This window comes from Sceloporus undulatus, chromosome 2 (genome assembly GCF_019175285.1).
Source record: "Sceloporus undulatus isolate JIND9_A2432 ecotype Alabama chromosome 2, SceUnd_v1.1, whole genome shotgun sequence".
Lineage (NCBI taxonomy): Eukaryota > Metazoa > Chordata > Lepidosauria > Squamata > Phrynosomatidae > Sceloporus > Sceloporus undulatus.
In genome coordinates this window covers 79,198,850-79,218,390 of record NC_056523.1, presented here as the reverse complement: position 1 = coordinate 79,218,390, position 19,541 = coordinate 79,198,850, and the positions used below count along the sequence as shown (strand labels likewise).

At 43.6% G+C, this 19,541-nt stretch overlaps 2 protein-coding genes across 9 annotated transcripts in view; both read right to left on the bottom strand.

Annotated features, from left to right (window-relative positions):
- Positions 1-7,768, bottom strand: part of IP6K1 (inositol hexakisphosphate kinase 1) — a 47,858-nt gene extending 40,090 nt beyond the window's left edge. For 2 of the 4 annotated variants that reach the window (XM_042451327.1, XM_042451325.1), the window contains exon 1: positions 7,626-7,767. The gene's annotated coding sequence lies outside the window, so the exon portion shown is untranslated. Of the gene's footprint in view, positions 1-7,625 lie in introns of all 4 variants that reach the window. The other 2 variants (XM_042451326.1, XM_042451328.1) reach the window with 2 other exon arrangements.
- Positions 7,769-17,014: 9,246 nt separating this feature from the next.
- The window catches only part of CDHR4 (cadherin related family member 4), a 39,519-nt gene continuing 36,992 nt past the window's right edge, over positions 17,015-19,541 (bottom strand). For all 5 annotated transcript variants that reach the window (XM_042455881.1, XM_042455879.1, XM_042455882.1 and 2 more), the window contains exon 20: positions 17,015-17,994. In XM_042455881.1, coding sequence (XP_042311815.1) covers positions 17,872-17,994 — 123 coding nt within the window. In that variant the 3' untranslated portion in view covers positions 17,015-17,871. The remainder of the gene's footprint in view (positions 17,995-19,541) is intronic.

The following is a 19,541-nucleotide window of genomic DNA, read 5'->3' as shown; positions in this document are numbered from 1 at the left end:
ACAGTGCCCAAGGAATGACAGAGAAGCAGTGGAATGGAAGTGGTGCCAAAAAGTGCAGAAATTCCACAATCTTTAGCGAGCACAGATAAATGTAGGTTTCCATCTGCATCACACTACAATATACTTTAGTAAACCATCACAGTGCATACAATATTCCAGGCATCAAATCTTGTTTCTAGTCCAATGGAGATTATAATCAGAAAGCTCAGATCTCTCAGGTGAAGGGCTGAGTAATCATCTTTTGAGAAACTCTAGTATTAGAATGTTTCTTTTTTCAGAAATAGCATCATATTCCAATTGTTTGACTAGAAAGTGGCTCATTCTCAGAGCCAGGTTAATTACTGTGCATTTTACTTATTAAGAAACCCAGTGTATTCAGTGGGCTCAGCTCACATTTAAGTAAGTACAGGATTGCAACTTTGTAGTACATGGAGAGATGCAGTCATTGCATCTTCTAAAGGTCACCCATTTTTATCCAAGTACAGTGTTACCCCGGGATACGAATGCGCCGCCTTACGAAATTTCCGGGTTACGAAAAAATCCAATTGAAAAAAACTGTTCCGGGTTACGAAGGTTATTTCGGGTTACGAAAGAAATTTTGGTGCTTTTCGGCGCTTTTTCGCACCAAATCGCGGCTTTTCCCCATTAGCGCCTATGGGTTTTCGGCTTGCGAAAGCCTTTCGGGTTACGAAAGCGGCGGCGGAACGAATTATTTTCGTAACCCGGGGTAACACTGTACAGCAAGTGGATTTTTGAAGCCAAAGCCACTGGAAAATATTTATTCCAAATATTCTAAACTAAAGCACCCTGAGACCAATATCCAGCAAATGCTGTTTCAGTATCTGCCACCCTATTTGATAACTGAAGCAGCAACTAAAGTGTGCATTTTTAATAATATACAAGAGCTAGCTTTGTTTACAGACTCAGTCAAAGGGCAGTTTACAATATTAATAAAGAAAGTTAAAGAACCAACCCAAATATGCTGAGGCAACCTCATGATTATATGTGATCACACATTTCCAAGTAGGAATGTCTTGCATCTGCTCATTACATTAAGAGAGGGCTTCAGCAGACCAACACAAACATTTGCAAAAGTTATTATATATATTTATTTCAAGTTACTACACACTTCTCAACACCTCACAATCTGCAATTATCTATTTATACACTACTCTTCATATTAAATTCCAGGTGAGCATACAAATTAAAAAATAAGGAGATCCAGTATATTACAGAAATAAGACAAGGAAAAAATGGTAGAATTTCTTTCTCTTTAAAAAGAGGCTAAACAGCTACTTGCTGAAGATGCTTTAGCTGGAGATCCTGTACTGAACAGGGGGTTTGAGTCAGTGGCTCATGAGGCTCTTTCCAGCTCTATGATTCTATGAGATAAGAGCTAAAAAAAAAAACCCCACCAACACCTCAGAACAGACTAAAATTAAAATACCTTGGCAAATTAAAAAAAAAGTTTTTGTCTGACTCCTAAAGTGCTACCACCCTTGCACCAGGCCATTTTCTTTTGGTAGTTTGCATTCAGTAGATGGCATGACACAGTTAAAGGAAGAAGAAAAAAAGCCCTCATTCTTATTTATGTCAGCCTCATTCAAGGCAAGAAAACCAAAGAGATAGGGGTTCAACAGATTGTCTTAAAGGATGACCACACTGATGGGGAACCAGGTATTGTATGAGCTATTGGTCCCAAGCTGTCCTTTATTAGCATCTTGAATTAGGTTCAGAAACAAACCAGGTAACCAGTGAAGCTCTTTCATAATTGACATAATATGAGCAAGACAAGACCTGTCATTCAAAATTCTGGCCCTCTAAGTACTTATATGAAGAAGACAAGGGTGACTGCTTTAAGATACGATTGGATTATTGTTGTGACAAATTATACAACATCTTCCAGTTCTGAGCTACCTGAAACCCTCTGCCATACTTACATACAAAGAGAAAACAAAAATACTGAAAATTTACAGGAAACAATGTAAAGATGGCAATAGTTTATGCTAGGCTGCAGCTTTCTTTCACAATGTAAGGATGTTTAAACCTTAAAGCCAAATACGGAAGTTGAAACATTAACAAGAACTTAAAATGTTTGAATTTCAGCCTCAAATTCACACTAATTCACCTTTCATCTGACTCATCACACAAAAACAGTGTAATGATTCATGCACAGCCCACCCTATCACTGGATTGGGAGGTTCATCAGTGAATTAAGATGTAACCATGAAAGTCTATTATGGCATCTCATGCAAGTGCAAATGAGAGACAATGCAAGTAAAAATGTAAGCTATTAGCCTTTCATCTTTACCACCCATTGTTTTCTTAACCCAGCCAAAAATTGGATGCTTCTGAGAGATGCTCTCAGACCTCAACTGGGGCAGGTGGAACAGAACCACAGATCATTTACTGTTCAGATATGATATACTATTGGTAGTTAATACCTTCACATTTGCTGGGGTTACGGGTGAAGAAGAATAGTGAACGTGGAAAAACCGCAAATAAACAACAACAACACTATTCTTTTTACCTGAGAGAACACCACTCTAGGAATCTCCAGGTCCTCCAGTGCAACTCTGTGGTCAACATCTGCCAAAAATTGATCACAGAATGATGGTGGAGAATCTACAAATGCCTAGAGAAACGCTTTCTCTAGGAACATCTAAATTCTCCAGCACAACTCTATGGTCAACCTCTGGCAGAGTTATGCTCTAGGACCTAGAAGTTCCTAAAGAAAACATATTAAGACCGCAAATAATCAAAACCGCAAAAGTCAAAGTCACAAACATGGAGGGCCAATTTTACTCATACTGAATGATCTCAGAACCAAATAAGTTAATAATGTGAATGCAGTGGTGGTGTAATAGTTTGAGCATCAAATTAAAACTCTGGTAGTCAAGGTTCAATTTCTGCTCAGCCACTGAAACCCAGTGGGTAACCTTGCGTGAGTCACATACTCTCAGCTCAAGAAAACTCCATGATAAGGTTGCCTTGGGTCAGAAACAGCTTGGAGGCACACAACAACAACAGTAACAAATTAACACACATGTTTTTGCTACATGAAGTAGGTGATGCAGGGAAGCTAGAACAATCTAGGAACCAGGGGTTTGGTGGGAAAGGATGTATTAATTGTCTCCGTGTTAGGATCAAAACAAAAATTACCTCTCCACAATCTATTATTTGCATGCCAAAGAAAGTTCCCATTGGCAAGCCCATTGTGACAAGACAGAGGGGTGGTCACAGTCTTTTTAACACACCATATCTATTAATTTAGGATGATAAGGATTAGAAACAACACTGGAAAACCATACTACAAAGGCAGAAATACCAGTGGTATATGTTCCTAGTACTAAACCTCACAAAACTGAGCCTCTTCTTCTAATGGAATCTTCTAGTGAGTTACGGAAGGCAACACACTAACCAACAATGGTTGTTTAGCCTAAGGTTACAAAGATGGGGACTCACATATGATATAATAACCTAACCAGATCCACATCATGTGAAATCTAAATACTCTGGCAAGTTATCAACTTAACCTATCTGAAAGAAGAGTTACGAGGACACACTCAGGAACAGCAAGACCCCTGCTACGCTTTGCTGTTGCTGTGTGACTTCAAGTCATTTCTGACTTATGGTGACCCTAAGGTGAACCTATAATGGGGTTTTCTTGGTAAGATTTGTTCAGAGGTTTGCCATTGCCTTCCCCAGAGGCTGAAAGCACATGACTTCAAATGCTATTAACTACCACAGGTACTTGGGTTGGAAATGAAACTACAGTATATGATATGGTGGACCTAGATAAATTAATGATATTGAACAAGCAGAAAACACCAGTCAGACATGAAGACAACTGGAAAGATTTGATAGTTGTTTTTTTTAAAAAAAAGATGGGAACAATTGTCAATACTTTGAAGACGGCAGCAACATGGTATACTTTTGAGTGCTTAGTATTGTAGAGATGTTGTAGCACCTTAGAGACTAACTGAAAGTGCTTAATTCAAGTTACTGAATGAAAGGTCATTGACACACTGGCTAAATACCTTAGATATACTTTTGTAGACTTTACTCACATATAGTATACAGTGTATGAGTGTTGTGTGCCTTCAAGTAGTTTCTGTCTTATGGCAACACTAGGGCGAACCTATCATGAGGTCATTCTGGTAAGATTTGTTTAGAGGAGTTTTGCCATTGCCTTCCCCTAAAGCTGAGAGGATGTCACTTGCTCAAGGTCATCCAGTAGGTTTCAAGGCCAAGCAGGAATCGAACCTGGGCTCCAAAGTCATAGTCCAACATTCAGACCACCATGCCACATTGGCTCTCATAGTACATGTACAAATTAATATCGGGGCTATATAATTATTTATATAATAATCTCTTTAAGGTTAGAATACACACACACACACATATGGTTACTATTTGAATATTATTATTTGGGTATGATTAAGCATGATATGAAGAGTTTTGTTATTGTAAAATATTTATTTTAAAATGACCTTAAAAATCAAATACAGCATTGAAGAACTATAAAAAATATTATGTTATAGTAGTGGAAAAATGGATGGGATTAAAATTGGATAAAAAAGGACAATATAAAATGAAAGCAAGGTCAGCACTAGAGGCGAAGGGAATTGAATAAAGAGTCATTAATGTGAAGAAAATACACAACATGTTATTCTAGTTTGGTAATATTTTTGTTTGGATGTTTCCATATTTTTACGATTTGATTACAGCACCTTAATTAAAACATTTTTATAAATAAATAATGTCACCTTAGAAAAAATTACATAGTCGTCTTTATAACAGCTTTAGTGTTTCCTCCATGATAGTATATCTCTAAAAATGAGATGTTAACTTGTACAGAAATTCCTGCCTTAACCATTTATTACCTGCATGCATCTCTGCAAACTGAATATGCTCAGATCATTACTAATAGGCTCTGCAATAGGTAGTTTTTGGCTTGTATAACAAAAAGTTATCAGCTGATTTCAGCTGACTTGCTCTCTGTACCAAAACTGTAAAGCTAGTGCAATACAAAAGTGCTGGAGTATTCATGCAAAGCTATTACACTGAAGAGGCACCTGCTCTACATAAATACAGTTCCCTACACAAGCATTTTGGATGATGGCTTCTACTAGATAAATGCAAACAACAAATGCCAGCTGAGAAGACATTAATATTCCAGAATAGGTCTTCAGTAGCAGAAAGAAAGAAAGCATTTAATATTAAATAGCAAAATGCAAAGTTATTCCTAGCTCATTACTAGTTACTAATACTTCGGCAGCAGCACAATCCAGTACTGGAATTGTCTCAAAACAGTTCTACATGCTTAAATCGATCTAATTCTATTGCAGAATGCCTGGTTCTGCCAGAGCCAAAACCTCCTGCTAATTCTACAGTTCCCTGGACTGGGACCAACGTACTTAGTTAGGCTGGTCTGCCAGGCAGCTGTCTTCTGTTGAAACCCAGTACCATTTCCTAGTGGACAACTTGAGTCACCTTCCAGACTCAACCTGTCTCCTGTGGGCTTATATTAAAGCTTTGCCCAGACAGAGAAGGAGATGTTGGTGGGGGAGGCAACAGTACAACCTATCAGCCAAGTGAACTCAACCCCAATTCCTCATACCCTTCAAGATCTAAAAGGAAATCCAGCTCCTCCTCCTGGTCCTAACAATGATTGGTAAGAAGGCAACAGAAAGAGAGGAAGGCCCCCACACCAGATGATTGGACTCAACCAGAGAGATAATAGGCCTGAATTTACAGGACCTAAACAGAGTAGTGAGAGTCAGGTATGGTGTAGCGGTTTGAGCTTTGTCTGACTTTGGAGAACAGGGTTCGAATCCCCCATTCAGCTGTGAAACCCACTGGGTGACCTTGGGCAAGTCACACTCTCCCATCCTCAGAGGATTGCAATGGCACACCCCCTCTGAAGATTTATCTCCAACAAAGCCCTGTGATGGGGTCATCAAACAACTTGAAGGCACTCAACAACAACAAAGTGGAAAGAGAGGGAGAGCGCAGGCCAGATGGTTTGATTCAATTAGGGAGTCATGGACATGACCTGAGCAGAGCAGTGAAGGATAGAGGGCCTTGGAGGTGTCTCATCCACAAGGGTTGAGGGGGGCTGTTAACAATAACAACTCCTACTCCACTCCTCCACCCCTTTTCCTAATAATGTCACCACCAAGCGCCCCATCCATCCACCATGAGTCCCCATCCAAAAGGGAAGGTGAGGCAAAGCATCATCAATAGCAACATCAATAAGTCAACCCTGGCATCCGATCTCCACCTGGGAAAGGAACCACCGGAGAGGAGAGATCCTGGGGAAATCTGTTGAGAAAACTGTCCTGCTGCTGGACAGTGGAAAACACTTCCTGGGAGAGTGGTGGAGTCTCCTGCTTTGGAGGTTTTTAAACAGAGGCTGGATGGCCATCTCTTGGGGGTGCTTTGATTCTGAGTTCCTGCATGGCAGGATGGGGTTGGACTGGGTGGCCCTGGGGTCTCTTCCAACTCTAGGATCCTATGCTCAATGGCCCCCTCGCCCAGGGTGACCAGAGGTCCTCCTCACCGCAAAGGAGGACAAGGCACCGCAAAATGGAAGACATGCAAGAAAATGAAGGACATGACCAAAAAAAGCCTATAACACTCATAGAAATATACATCCACACTCCTTAGTCCTGCTCCAAATGGAGGACTTTTGGGGATTCCTGTTCACCCCTCATGGAACTTATGTCAAAATGGACGCAGGATCTGACTGCGGGAGAGAAGGATGGAATGGAAGACCTGTCTGGAAAAAAGAGGATGCCCCGATTCATGCTAAACAGAAGGCTGGAATGGAGGACGTGTCCAGGAAAAGGAGGACGGCCACCCAATTCCTGCTGGAGAGAAGACTGGGATGGAGGCGATGTCCGGTCTTGGCCGGCCCTGATTCCTGCTGGAGAGAAGGCTGGGATGGAGGATGTGTCTGGGAAAAAGGAGAACACACAGTCATCCTTGACTCCTGCTGGAGAGAAGGCTAGGATGGAGGACGTGTCCGAGAAAGGAGGACACTTTTGGTCACTCTGATTACTGTTGGAGAGAAGGCTGGGATGGAGGACGTGTCCGGTAAAAGGAGGACGTATGGTTACCTCCAGTCCTGCTGAAGAGAAGGATGGTATGGAGGACATGTCCGGAAAAAGGAGGACACCTGGTCACCCGAGTCCTGCTGGAGAGAAGGCTGGTATGGCGGATGGGTCCAGGAAATGGAGGGCTCTTTTGGTCACCCCGATTCCTGCTAGACAGAAGGCTGGAATGGAGGACATGTCCGGGAAAAGAAAGACACATGGTCACCCCGATTCCTGCTGGAGAAAGCTGGTATGTTCGACGTGTCCGGGAAAAAGGAGGACGGGTGGACCTCCCGATTCCTGCTGGAGAGAAGGCCGGGATGGAGGACGCGTCCGGGAAAAGGAGGACGGGTCTGGTGACGGCGCTGCTGTCCACCCTCTCTCCCTGTGGCAGCCTCCAAGGGCCTCCCCGGCCCCTCCCTCCTCCGCTTGGCCTCCCCCTCCGCCCGCAGCCATCCCCCCTCCGGCCTAGGCCCGGCTAAGCGACGGGGAGTCCCTCCCTCTCTCCCTCCCGCAGGCACTCACCAGGGACGCCTCCCCCTGCCCAGCCGGGGGGCGCTGCTGCTGCTGCTCCTGCTGCTGCTGCTGCTGCTGGGTCCCCCAGGCCGGCTCCAGCACTTCCCTCACCCGCTCCCTACGGTTCGAATCAACAACAAGATGGCGGCGCCGGGAAGGTGGGCATTCTGCCGTCATAGCAACCGGGTTACACGAGGTCCACCTCCGAGGGGTAGCGTCCAATCGCGTCCCTATCCATGCCCCGTTGTCTGTTGGGCTCCTCCTCATTGGCCGAGGCGGTTGTCACTTCTCCGCACCCCCCACGCCCCTTTCGGCAGGAGCCCCGCCTTCGGTTTTCCGACGCACGCTGCGGAAACGTGACGCAAGCAACCTGTTGTGGCGGCGGCTGCCTATTGGCCAAGGAGGCGCGCGCCGCCAGCCAATCACAGGGCGCCTTTCGCTGTTAATAATCTCTACCACCCCCTTGAGGCGGACCTGGGAATTGCTGAGGAAAGTGGTCCTTGGGTTATCTTTGCCTGGCTTGACTTCTGACCCTCTGCAGCTGGAACAGTTTCCATTTTCCCCTTATCTCTTCTTATCCAGGCTGCCCTCTGACCTTGCTAGAAAGATTGCCTTGGAGTTTGCCAATAGATTCAGCTTATCTTTGGTCCCCTCCTGACCCTGTCACATCAAGCATCCATCACCTCTGTCTCTCCAAAAAAGGAAATGGCTGGCAAGCTGCATCCACACTGGGGAAATAATCCGGTTTGGCACCACTTTAACTTTCTCTCTGGCTCAAGGCTATGCAATTCTGGGTGCTGGAGTTAGTTGTGGAGCTCTGCTCCGCTCTGGGCCCACAACAAATTCCAACTCCCAGAATTCCATAGTCTTGAACCAGAAAAAGAGTTAAAGCAGTGCCAGTGTGGATGCGGTCTCCAAATATTAGCCTGTTTGCATCCCTTCCCTTCACACGCTTTTTTAAAAAACCACATTTCCATCCAAACATGTTCTCCCATATTCTTGAGTAATGTATTTTAAACAGCAGAAATGTTGTTGTTGTTGCATGCCTTTGTTCACGACTTACAGCGACCCTAAGTCAGACCTCTCATGGGGTTTTCTTTACAAGGTTTGTTCTGAGGAGGTTTGCCACCATGGCCATCTTCTGAGGCTGAGAGAGTGTGACTTGCCCAGGGTCACCCAGTTGGTTTTACAGATGAGCTGGGAATTAGACCCTGGTCTCCAGAGCTATAGTCCAACATTCAAACTACTACATCATGTTGTCTCTCCAAAACGGTAGAAATAGGAACATTTTTTAAATTACATAAAATGGGTTAAGGTAAATAAAGTATGGGCCACGCAAGAGGCAGAATGGTGTAGTGGTTTGTATGTTTGTCTAGGACTTTGGAGACCAGGACTTGAATCCATGCTTAGCCACAGAAACCCACTGGGTGGCATGAAGTTGAAGGCTTTCACGGCTGGCATCCACAGTTTTTTGTGAGTTTTTCAGGCTACGGGGCTGTATTCTGGAAGAGTTTATTCTTGATGTTTTGTCTGCATCTATGGCTGGCATCTTCAGAAACGTCAGGAATAAATTCTTCTAGAACATGGCCACATAGCCTGAAAAATCCACAAAAATAAAATAAAATTGGGTGACCTTGGACAAGTCACAATCTCAGCCTCAGAGGAAGGCAAGGGCAACCCCACCACAATGAACAAATCTTGCCAAGAAAACCCTGGGATAGGATTGCAATAAACTGGAAATGACTTGAAAGCACATAGCAGTAATAACAGCGAAGTTCAGTTAGAATAGCCATCTGAAAATCCAGGCATCCATCTTCTCCTCCCTAATTAACTTTCAGTATTAAGGGGGGGGGAAGTAGTGGGAAAACACAGATGGGTTTCAAATGGACAACAATGATATCTGCACCATGCCAAAATTCTATGACAAATATAGGGTAACCGCACAATAAAAGCCTCATCTGGAAGCACCCTGAGTCTTTTAGATAAAGGTGTAAAAACATAAGAAGATCCTTAGTTGGTTTAGATTAGTTGTTCTCAAAATGTTGGACAGGACGCCCAGGGAGAACATAAGAATTGTTCTAGGAGAGCTTGAGAATTATTATTCCTCCTCCTCATTTTCTTTTTCTCAAACATTTTCTGTCCTGGAAGGGAAAAGAAAGGCAAGAAAGGCGCTTGGAGCCTCTGCCTGAGGAACGAGAAAGAGAGCTGTTTCCTTATATGATGTTAATATGAATATACACGAATGTTTGAAAAAAAAATTGTACACTAAACAAACAAAATATGTCAAATGGGGGGGGGGCACGATGTCCAGATGTAGATTAAAAGGGGTCACAAGAGTAAAAAGGTTTTAGGACCACTGGTTTAGATCAACCTCCTGCAACTCTTAGTGTCTTCCAGATGTGTTAGACTACAACTCCTGTCATCCTCAGGCAACGTGGCCCTGCTGGCTCAGGATGTGTGGAAGTTGTAGTCTGTCACTTCAGAAAGACTGGATTACATCAAAAGACTTCCCAGTCCACCATTCTGCCACTGCCTCACCCTGCCCCTCTAGAGCCAATCAGATCCCTATGGAGAGTCCCCAAACAGGACCAGGTAGCAATAATGCCATTCTGCTCTTTTTCTCCAACTACCAGTATTCATAGACATGCTGCTGCTAATCATGAATGTATCATATAGCTATCATGCTCAAGTAGCCATGGATAATCTTATCCAACATTAAATTATCTAATGTCCCTTTAAAGCCATCTAAATTGGTGGTCAACACACTACATTGTGATGGTTTTCCTTCTTTTTCATTTATAGTGCATCTTTTCTCTAAATCCAGGACTCAGCAAGTACAATATATTTAAAACACAAAAAATTGCAACATTAGAATGGAAATAAACTGTTAACAACACTAAAAGCAGTTTAAATCATACAAGTAAAAATGTTAAAATGCAGTTGTAAAATAGTACAATTCAAAAGCCCCTTCTTTAAGAAACAAAAAAAACCCTTCTATTCTATTCCCAAAAGCTTGTTGGCAGAAAAAAGTCTTTGCCTGCTGATGGAAGGGCAACAAGAAGGGAGAAGTCCTAGCATCCCTAGGAAAGGACTTCCAGAGCCTAGGGACACCCAACCATTTGCACATCCCCACTCTTTGTGCTTGCAAAGCTTGCAAAGGAGATGAGACTGAAGGGCCTTCCCTGATGATCTGAGGGCAGAAGCAGGCTCAGGTGCAAAGATATGGTCTATCAGCAAATTCTGTAGTTTAACTATAAGTGCTGTGAGGAAGCACTTCCCTTTCATCTGTCCTTAATTTCTACGGTTCAATTCCCAATTCAACCATAAAGCTCAATGGGTGACTTTGTGCAAGTCACACCCTCTCGGCCTCAGATGAAGTCAATGGCAAATCTCCTCTGAACAAACCTTGCCAGGAAAAAACTGTGACAGGGTCGCCATAAGCTGGAAACGGCTTGAAGGCACACAACAACAACAAATGGCCTGGCAGCATTTGGACTGGTAGCTGTTCTGCATGGGCACATTTGCATCTGAGATTCTATTAACTGGAAGGGCCAGGTAAATAGATTGAACCTGGTATGTAAAGGCCCTATGTAGGGACCTTCCTCTATGGATTTCTTCCTGGCTTTCATCTAATACATGCACCCCCCCTTCTTTCTTTACTATGAATATTATGAATGGTTTATACAACTTGGGAAGAGATCCAAATCAGTACAGTAAATGCCAGAGAAACCCTTAAATTATGCATATAGCTCTAGTCATCTTATCCTAAGAGGATGCACTAAAAAGAAAAGAAAAGAAAAATTAGAAACATTTGTGGGAATTGATACCTTTTCTCTTTCCGGGGGGGGGGGGGGGAGGGGGGGCTTCTGCACCTTTACACATTCTGGTGTTCAGCTAGAACTGCCAGTGCTAATTCTGCAAACTGCCATCACCTAGAGAGAGGTGGATCAACACAGTGATATGGCAAGAACCAGATATTCATTTGATGCAAATCTACTCCTTTTCAAAAGCTCCGTGTGACAGAAAGCTTTCTAGTCAGCTGGAGATCTTGCACTTGTCAACATCGGAGAAGGATGGGATAATTGAAGTGGGAAGACCAAACTATGCCAGCTGGCCTCCACTCAGCAGAGATTTTGAACTCCTGCTTCTTTTTTCTGTTGCACTGCCCTAGTGTGAGAGACAAGTGTGTGGTTCTGCATAGTTAATGGAAAAACAAAGGGTCTTTTTCAAACTAATTGGGACTAAAAGTTCCACTGTGAACTCTTGCTTCTCTGTTCCAGATCTCATTTCTCTATTATTCTGCCATAACCAAAGACTGTATCAATGGCCATGCTGACTGGGAGATTCTAGAAGTTGTAACTGAAAAAGTAACATTTCTAAGCTGTTGTTTATAAGGCTTCCCTCACTTTTCCTTACTAAGTGACCTATCAATTGCTTAAAAGGAGATAAAAATACACTAGTGAAACATCCTGAAACTAAAATATTGCTGCAATAGGGTTGCTAACATATTGAAGTGGTGCTGGGTATGTTGTTGTTGTTGTTGTTATTTAATGAAGTTATTGTTTTACTTTACGTTGGAATACTGAACATTCTTTCATAGTCCAAACAGTTCCTATTTTTCTAGTATATTAACTTACCAATATTTTCATTTAGATGTTCCAAAAGGGCACTTAGGCATCGAAGCTGTTTCTACCCTCCACCACAAAAGAGCTGTAAGTGGAGAGAGCAATTTCTAGAAAAAATGCTTGCTCAAATGACGAAAGTGATATGATGCTATCACTTGAAAAGATTTACAGTTTAAGGTGAAGGGGGACAGATATTCACTTAGTGGCTGTATGCATGGGCCAAAAGACCTGTGTCCCCCCCCCCCCAGCTTGGTCTCATTCTGCTGACAGCCCCAGGCTGGGATCATCCAGACCAGTCACTAATCCGGCAGATTCAGCTCAATCCAAACAGCCCTTAATACAGTTTTTTTAAAAAACAGCTATTTGCAGCAGAGTTTTCTAGAAACTCCACTGTGACAGTCAGCAGACCACCCACACCCCCTTACATGCTGCCACTGCTATGTCCCTTGTGAAGGTCCCAGTTGTGGCCTGTGGCATTGGAAGGGGGTGCCTAGCCATATGGGTGAAGCCAGGTGCCCATTCCTGCCCTTATGGGCTAAGGGAGGGTGGCTTCATAGGGAATGCAATGACGGCAGGAAAGGGAACATGTGGCATCTGTGTGTGTGTGAACACCTGCCCATTACGGTACCTGCTCAGGGGTAGGAATGGGATCGCAGACAGGATTCCACAGGGTTGGCCCATGGTATTCCATGCACACCCAAAAAGACAAACAAATGGGTCCTAGAGCAGATCAAGCCAGAAAACTCCCTCAAAGCCAAGATCACAAAACTGAGGCTGTTGTACTACAGACACATCATGAGAAGGCATGACTCATTGGAAAAACAACAACAATAATGCTAGGAAAGGTGGAGGGAAGTAGAAAGAAGGAGGAAGAGAGGATGGCCACATGCTAGATGGATGAACTCTGTTAAGGAAGTCACAGGTATAAATTTGCAGAAAATAAGCAGAGCAGTGGAGGACAGGTAGTCTTGGAGATGTCTCATCCACATGGTCACCATGGGTGGAGATCAATTCGAGGGTGATTAATAACAAACAAACATTGTGCCCATGTCTACAAGCCCTTAGATGCTAATTCCAATTAGTGCTGTAGTGCTAGCTCCAAGTATTGGAGGCTTTTTGCCAAAGTGCCCTATCTCCACCTCACCACTGTCACTTCACACCACCTCCCACTGGACCCAAAGCACACAATCACCAAGAAGAAGCACCCAAGGTGCTCCAGCAACTCATGTTTTCCCTGCTTGTCTTCTCAGACAGGGCAGAGGAATAGGCAGTGACAGCAAGGAAGAATATCAGGAGGGCTAGGAGACTCTGCAGGTGGGTAGTAGGCAGATTCCAGATACCAGCCCCTGCCAAGTATAATAATAATAATAATAATGATAATAATAATAATAAAATTTATTTCTATACCGCTTTTCCATACTGATCAAAGTGGTGAACAACAAAGAATACAAAATACAATAAACCAAGAGACATCACAATATATACATAACATTAAAACTGAGCAATAAAAATTCAATCACAGTTAAAAACCATAAAACCATCACAGCCAGCTGAGTTGATAATCAATGATACAAGATACAGATCAGGGGGGAGACCGCAAATATCAAGGCACATGGGGGAAAGCTTGACGTAAAAGAAAGGTCTTAAGTCTCTTTTTAAAGAGATCTAGGGAGGTGATGGAGCGGAGCTCATCGGGGTGTTCCAAATTTGTGGGGCCAAGATGGAAAAGGCCCTTTGCGAGGTCGAGACATATCTTGCAGTTGGTACCCTCAACAAATTCTTCCCGGCTGACCTGAGTGTGTAGGGCGGATTATATGGGGGGAGGTGGTCCTCCAAGTAACCTGGGCCCAAGCCATTTAGGGCTTTATAGGTAATTACCAACACCTTGAATTGCGCCCAGAAGCGAATGGGCAGCCAATGGAGATCTTGTAAGATGGGTGTTAGATGGTCAGCTCTAGAACAGCCGGCGACCAATCTTGCAGCCATATTCTGCACTAATTGAAGCTTCCGGGAATGGTACAAAGGTTGCCCCATGTAGAGCCCATTACAGAAATCCAATTGAGAGGTTATCAGAAGATGTACCACCGTTTCAAGGTCCCCCGGCCCAGATAGGGTCGCAGCTGGCATATCAGCCGAAGCTGATAACAGGCACTTCTGACCATCGCATCCAGTTGAGATGTCAATTGGAGCGATGAGTCCAGAAGCACTCCCAAGCTGCGAACTGAGTCCTTCAGGAGGAGTGTGACCCCATTCAGGACAGATGGAGAAATTACACTACCCGGGCCTGGGGAGCCTATCACTAGTACTTCTGTTTTCTCTGGATTCAGACTGAGTTTGTTTTCCCTCATCCAGTCCATTACCGACTCCAAGCAGGCATTTAGAGGAGAGATGCCATCCCTAGTCACTGCATCAGTCGGAGACACAGAGAAGTATATTTGGGTGTCATCGGCATATTGATAACACTGCGCCCCGGATGATCTCTCCCAGCGGTTTCATGTAAATGTTAAATAGCATGGGGGACAAAATAGCTCCTTGAGGGACACCAGCTATAAGTTCCCTCTTATCAGAGCGAATGTCCCCCAGTTGCACCATCTGGAATCTGCCCGAGAGATAGGAACGGAACCACTGGAGCGCAGTGCCCCCGATACCCAACTCCCCCAGGCATTCCAGAAGGATACCATGGTCGATGGTATAGAAAGCCGCTGAGATGTCCAAAAGCACTAACAGGGACACACTACCCCGTCCATGCTCAGACGGAAATCATCGACTAAGGCGACCATGGCAGTCTCAACTCCATAGCCTGCCAGGAAGCCAGTTTGAAATGGGTCTAGAAAATCCGTTTCATCCAAGATCGCTTGAAGGTGGAAGGCAACTGCTCTCTCGATCACCTTCCCCAAAAAAGGCAGCAGCGAGACAGGTCGATAGTTGTTTCGAATCAGGGGGTCTAAGGAGGGCTTTTTTAGCAGAGGTTTAACTACTGCTAGTTTTAAGCTAGATGGAAAACACCCCTCACTAAAAGATGAATTGACTATACGGCACAACATAGATGTTATTGCCGTTCCCCCTTGGGCCGTCAGCCATGAGAGACAGGGATCGAGAGAGCATGTCATCTTCCTAACACTTCAAAGAATCTTGTCCACTTCCTCAGTATGCACAAACTCAAAATGATCCAGTTTAATAGAGTCCACGGAAGCTCTGGATACCTCTCTTATAGGTTCTGAAGAAATACTGGCGTCGAGATCAGCCCTTATCCGAGAAATTTTATCCGCGAAGAAGTTGTTAAATTCATCACAGCAGGCTTGTGATGGTTCTAATATAGGGTTCAGGGAGGGGGGCAGTTGTGTCAGCTCCCTCACTACCGTGAACAGCTCTGCCGGACATGACTCCGCGCACGCAGTACATGCAGCATAGAACGAATGTTTAGCTGCACTTATTGCCACTCTGTAAGACCTCAAAAGGGTCTCAAGGAGTGTCTTGTCGGATAACTGCTTGTGTCTCCGCCAGTTGCGCTCTAGACGTTGCACGGCCTGCTTCATTTCCCTGAGATCTTCCATATACCAAGGTTGTTTGTTGGAAGCGGGCCGTAAAGGACTGTGTATAGCCCTGGAGAGATCTTTATCCCAGATGTTAGTCAGGGCATCAACAGAGTCGCCATCAGTTCCAACCATATAGCCCTCTAGGGCTTCTTGGAACCTTTTGGGTTCCATCAGCCTTCGAGGGTGGACCATCCTAACAGGTCCTCCACACCCAGGGGGGATTTGGGTAGAAGCCTTTAGTCGAGCCTCAACCAGGAAGTGATCCGTCCATGATAGGGCAGAGATATTACATACCTCTGCCCACGGAGTGTCCATGTCCATACTAAATACGACATCAAGTGTGTTACCAGCGCAATGCGTAGGCCCTGAGACCAATTGGCACAGGCCCATGACAGTCATGGTAGCCATGAACTCCCGAACCACACCAGTTGGACTTCGTAAGCTGGCCTCAAAAGGGATGTTGAGGTCCCCCAGGACAAGAAGCCTAGGGGACTCCAACACCAGTTCCGAGACTAGTTGTGTCAGCTTGGCTAGGGAGTCTGTTAGCACACGGGGTGGACGGTAGACCAATAGAATCCCTAGTCTGTCCCTGGCCCTCAGGGTCAGGTAAATACACTCGATGAAGTCAGTTTTCCGGACATGGTTCCTGGTTAAGGGTAGGGTGTTCTTACAGACCAAGGCAACACCGCACCCCCCCCCCGCCCACCTAACCTGATCTGGTCCTTAACTGAGTACCTGGCTGGGAGAGCCTGTGCCCACACTGCGTCACTCTCGGTCCCCAGCCAGGTCTCAGTAATGCAAGCCAGGTCACAGTTCTTATCTTGTATTAGATCATGGATTATGTGGGACTTATTCCTGACAGACCTGGCATTACACAGGAGCAGGGCAGGGTTTGTGGTACAGTTGGACTGACCCTCGGTTCTCTTTGGTTAGGAGGGTGGATGGAAGGGGAGGTAGATATTAAGCATCGATCTCGCCTTCCTTTCCGTTGTGGTTCCACGCTCCTACCGCCGTATCTCCCCTTGCCCCACACTACTTTCATGGTTTCATGTAAATTCAGGAGCCTCAACAGAACAGTAGTAAGAGCTCTTGTCTACTCATGAGGTTTGCTCATGAGCAAGTAAGAGATTGTTCTTAGTTTTCGCCACACCATTTTACTTACACTGAAATTTACTATATTTTGATATCCTTTACATTAGCACTGGATATAAAAAAACCCTAGTATCAAACAGAAAACTTTTCCACACTATTCTCCTTTATTTTTACAGATGAAATTACCAATAGATAGACCCCATACACATGCTTGGTGACTACATCCTCTTCTTTTGCAACACCCACACCATGTAGACAAGATTAAAAGATAAATGATACAGTATTTTGAATTTAATAAAACAGCTTATAACTCCATTGCAAATGTGTGGGATGCCATGAAGGCAGATGCCAGAGGCATTTATATCAGTAAACTCTCAGGTGTCAAAAATGGCATGCTTTAGAAAGGAAATTATTAAAGGAAATAATAAGTCTTGAAAAAAGACATAAAAAGTTAGGAAGTTTAAACATATGCAAAGAGTTAATTCACAAGCGGGCAGAATTTTAAAGTTTAGAAATTAATAAAATATCAATATAATTGCTCTATTTAAAACAAAAATCACAAATTTGGAAACAAATGCTTTAAATTATTAGCTCAGGTACTAAAAAATGTTTCAGTTAGTGATTCCAATGATTACGATGGAACATGGTGTCCCAGCATGGGAAACAAAAGAAATTGGTATACAATTTTTAAAATATTATGAAAAATTTATAAAACTTTATTAAACAGAACTTTATAAAAACTTTATAAAAACAATTTTATGAAACAGAACCCTCCCACAACAAAAAATATTGAGAAGTACTTAGATAACTTACAGAGAGAAAGAGAGAAAGAGAACATTTCAATTACAGTTTTATGGGTAATTTCGGTTAATTTGTTATTGTACAGTTCTTTAAGGGAGAAGAGATTTGAAGGCAATTACCTTCCCCAAGGCACATGCACAGACAATTACTGATTATATTAATGCATTTTGTAGTACTGAAGGTGTGCAAGAAACCTGTTCTTCATCTTACTTCATCGCCATATTTGTGTGCATGTAGGCTGCAGCTCTTTGAGTGGAACAAGACACACTCATACCCACCGCCGTGCTCCAGTGCTGCTGTCAAACAGGTAATACTGGCCTGTGACTAGAAACATAAACGAAGGAAAAGCATTAGCCTTCGTCCCATCCCGTAATCCTAACTTCTACCTCTCCTTTTTTTCCCCTTCATCACCTGTTTACTAAGAACTTCACTACCAACAGACCATGGTCCAAGCAGGCAAGCAACTAGAATCATAGAATTACAGAATCATAGAATAATAAGAGTTGGAAGAGACCGCAAGGGCCATCCAGTCCAACCCTCTGCCATGCAGGAAATCCAAATCAAAGCATCCCTGACAGATGGCCATCCAGCCTCTGTGATAAAGACATCCAAGGAGGGAGATTCCACTACACTCCGAGGGAGTTTGTTCCACTATCGGGCAGCCCTTACTGTTAGGAAGGTCTTCCTAATGTTGAAATGGAATCTCTTTTCCTGGAGCTTGCATTCATTGCTCCGGGTCCTAGTCTCTGGAGCAACAGAAAACAAGCTTGCTCCCTCCTCAATATGACATCCCTCCAAATATTTAAACAGGGCTATCATATCACCACAGGGCTATCCTGGGCCCAGTGCTATTCAACATCTTTATCAATGACTTCGGATGACAGAAACAGGGGCATACTCATCAAATTTGCAGATGACACCAAACTAGGGGGAGTAGCTAATACCCTAGAGGACAGGATCAAAATTCAAGATGACCTGAATAGATTAGAAAGCTGGGCCAAAGCTAACAAAATGAAATTCAACACAGAGAAATGTAAGGTACTGCACTTATAGAGCGGAAAAATGAACTAATTTTACAACCGAAAAACACACCAGCTCAAACTGTGGACTATTGGTGCTTTACTGTATCAAGGAGTTCCACCACAGTTCAGAAAATATAACATGGTTGCTGGAAATATCTATCTAAAAGATCTCAGCCTGTTGCCCTATACAGCTTGGCAGCTTGATAAGCAAACAGCGATCCCAGAATTGCTAGAAATTTCAACTACAAACAGAGGCACAGGTGGCCTGGTTCTGTGGCATCTTGACCTGCAGGAATTTTTTGAAGGCCCCCTCCTATGATTCATGCCTATATTCCTTTCATTTAAAACCTCTAAATCCAAATATCCAGACCAAGAGCCATTGCAGCCAGAAGGCATCTACACGGCACAATAATATAATTAGCCCATCATGGTAGACTATCATACGGGGAAAATCAGGGGATTAAAAAGGCATTTTCCCTGAAAAGTTGCTGATTGCAGCAAAGATTTTCAAACAATGTTGTGATCTAAGATGATTTATCCCGGAAAGCACCAGGAATGCTCCAGAAACAAACCATTCACGAGATTTCACTCCCTCTGTACCTACTGTCAACATCAGACCTAGGAGGGAGTGAAAAAGTCAGGCCCAGTGCCATCAGGTCTATCTGTGAATTCTGTGACTTATGTCACTCTCTTTTTATCTTATCTTATTGTATTGTATTTTATTGTATTTTCTGTATTTTTATTGCTGTAACCCGCCTGGATTCCTTGTGATTGGGCGGGCTATAAATAAATCATTGTCATTATTATTATTATTATTATTATTATTATTATTATTATTATTATTATTAT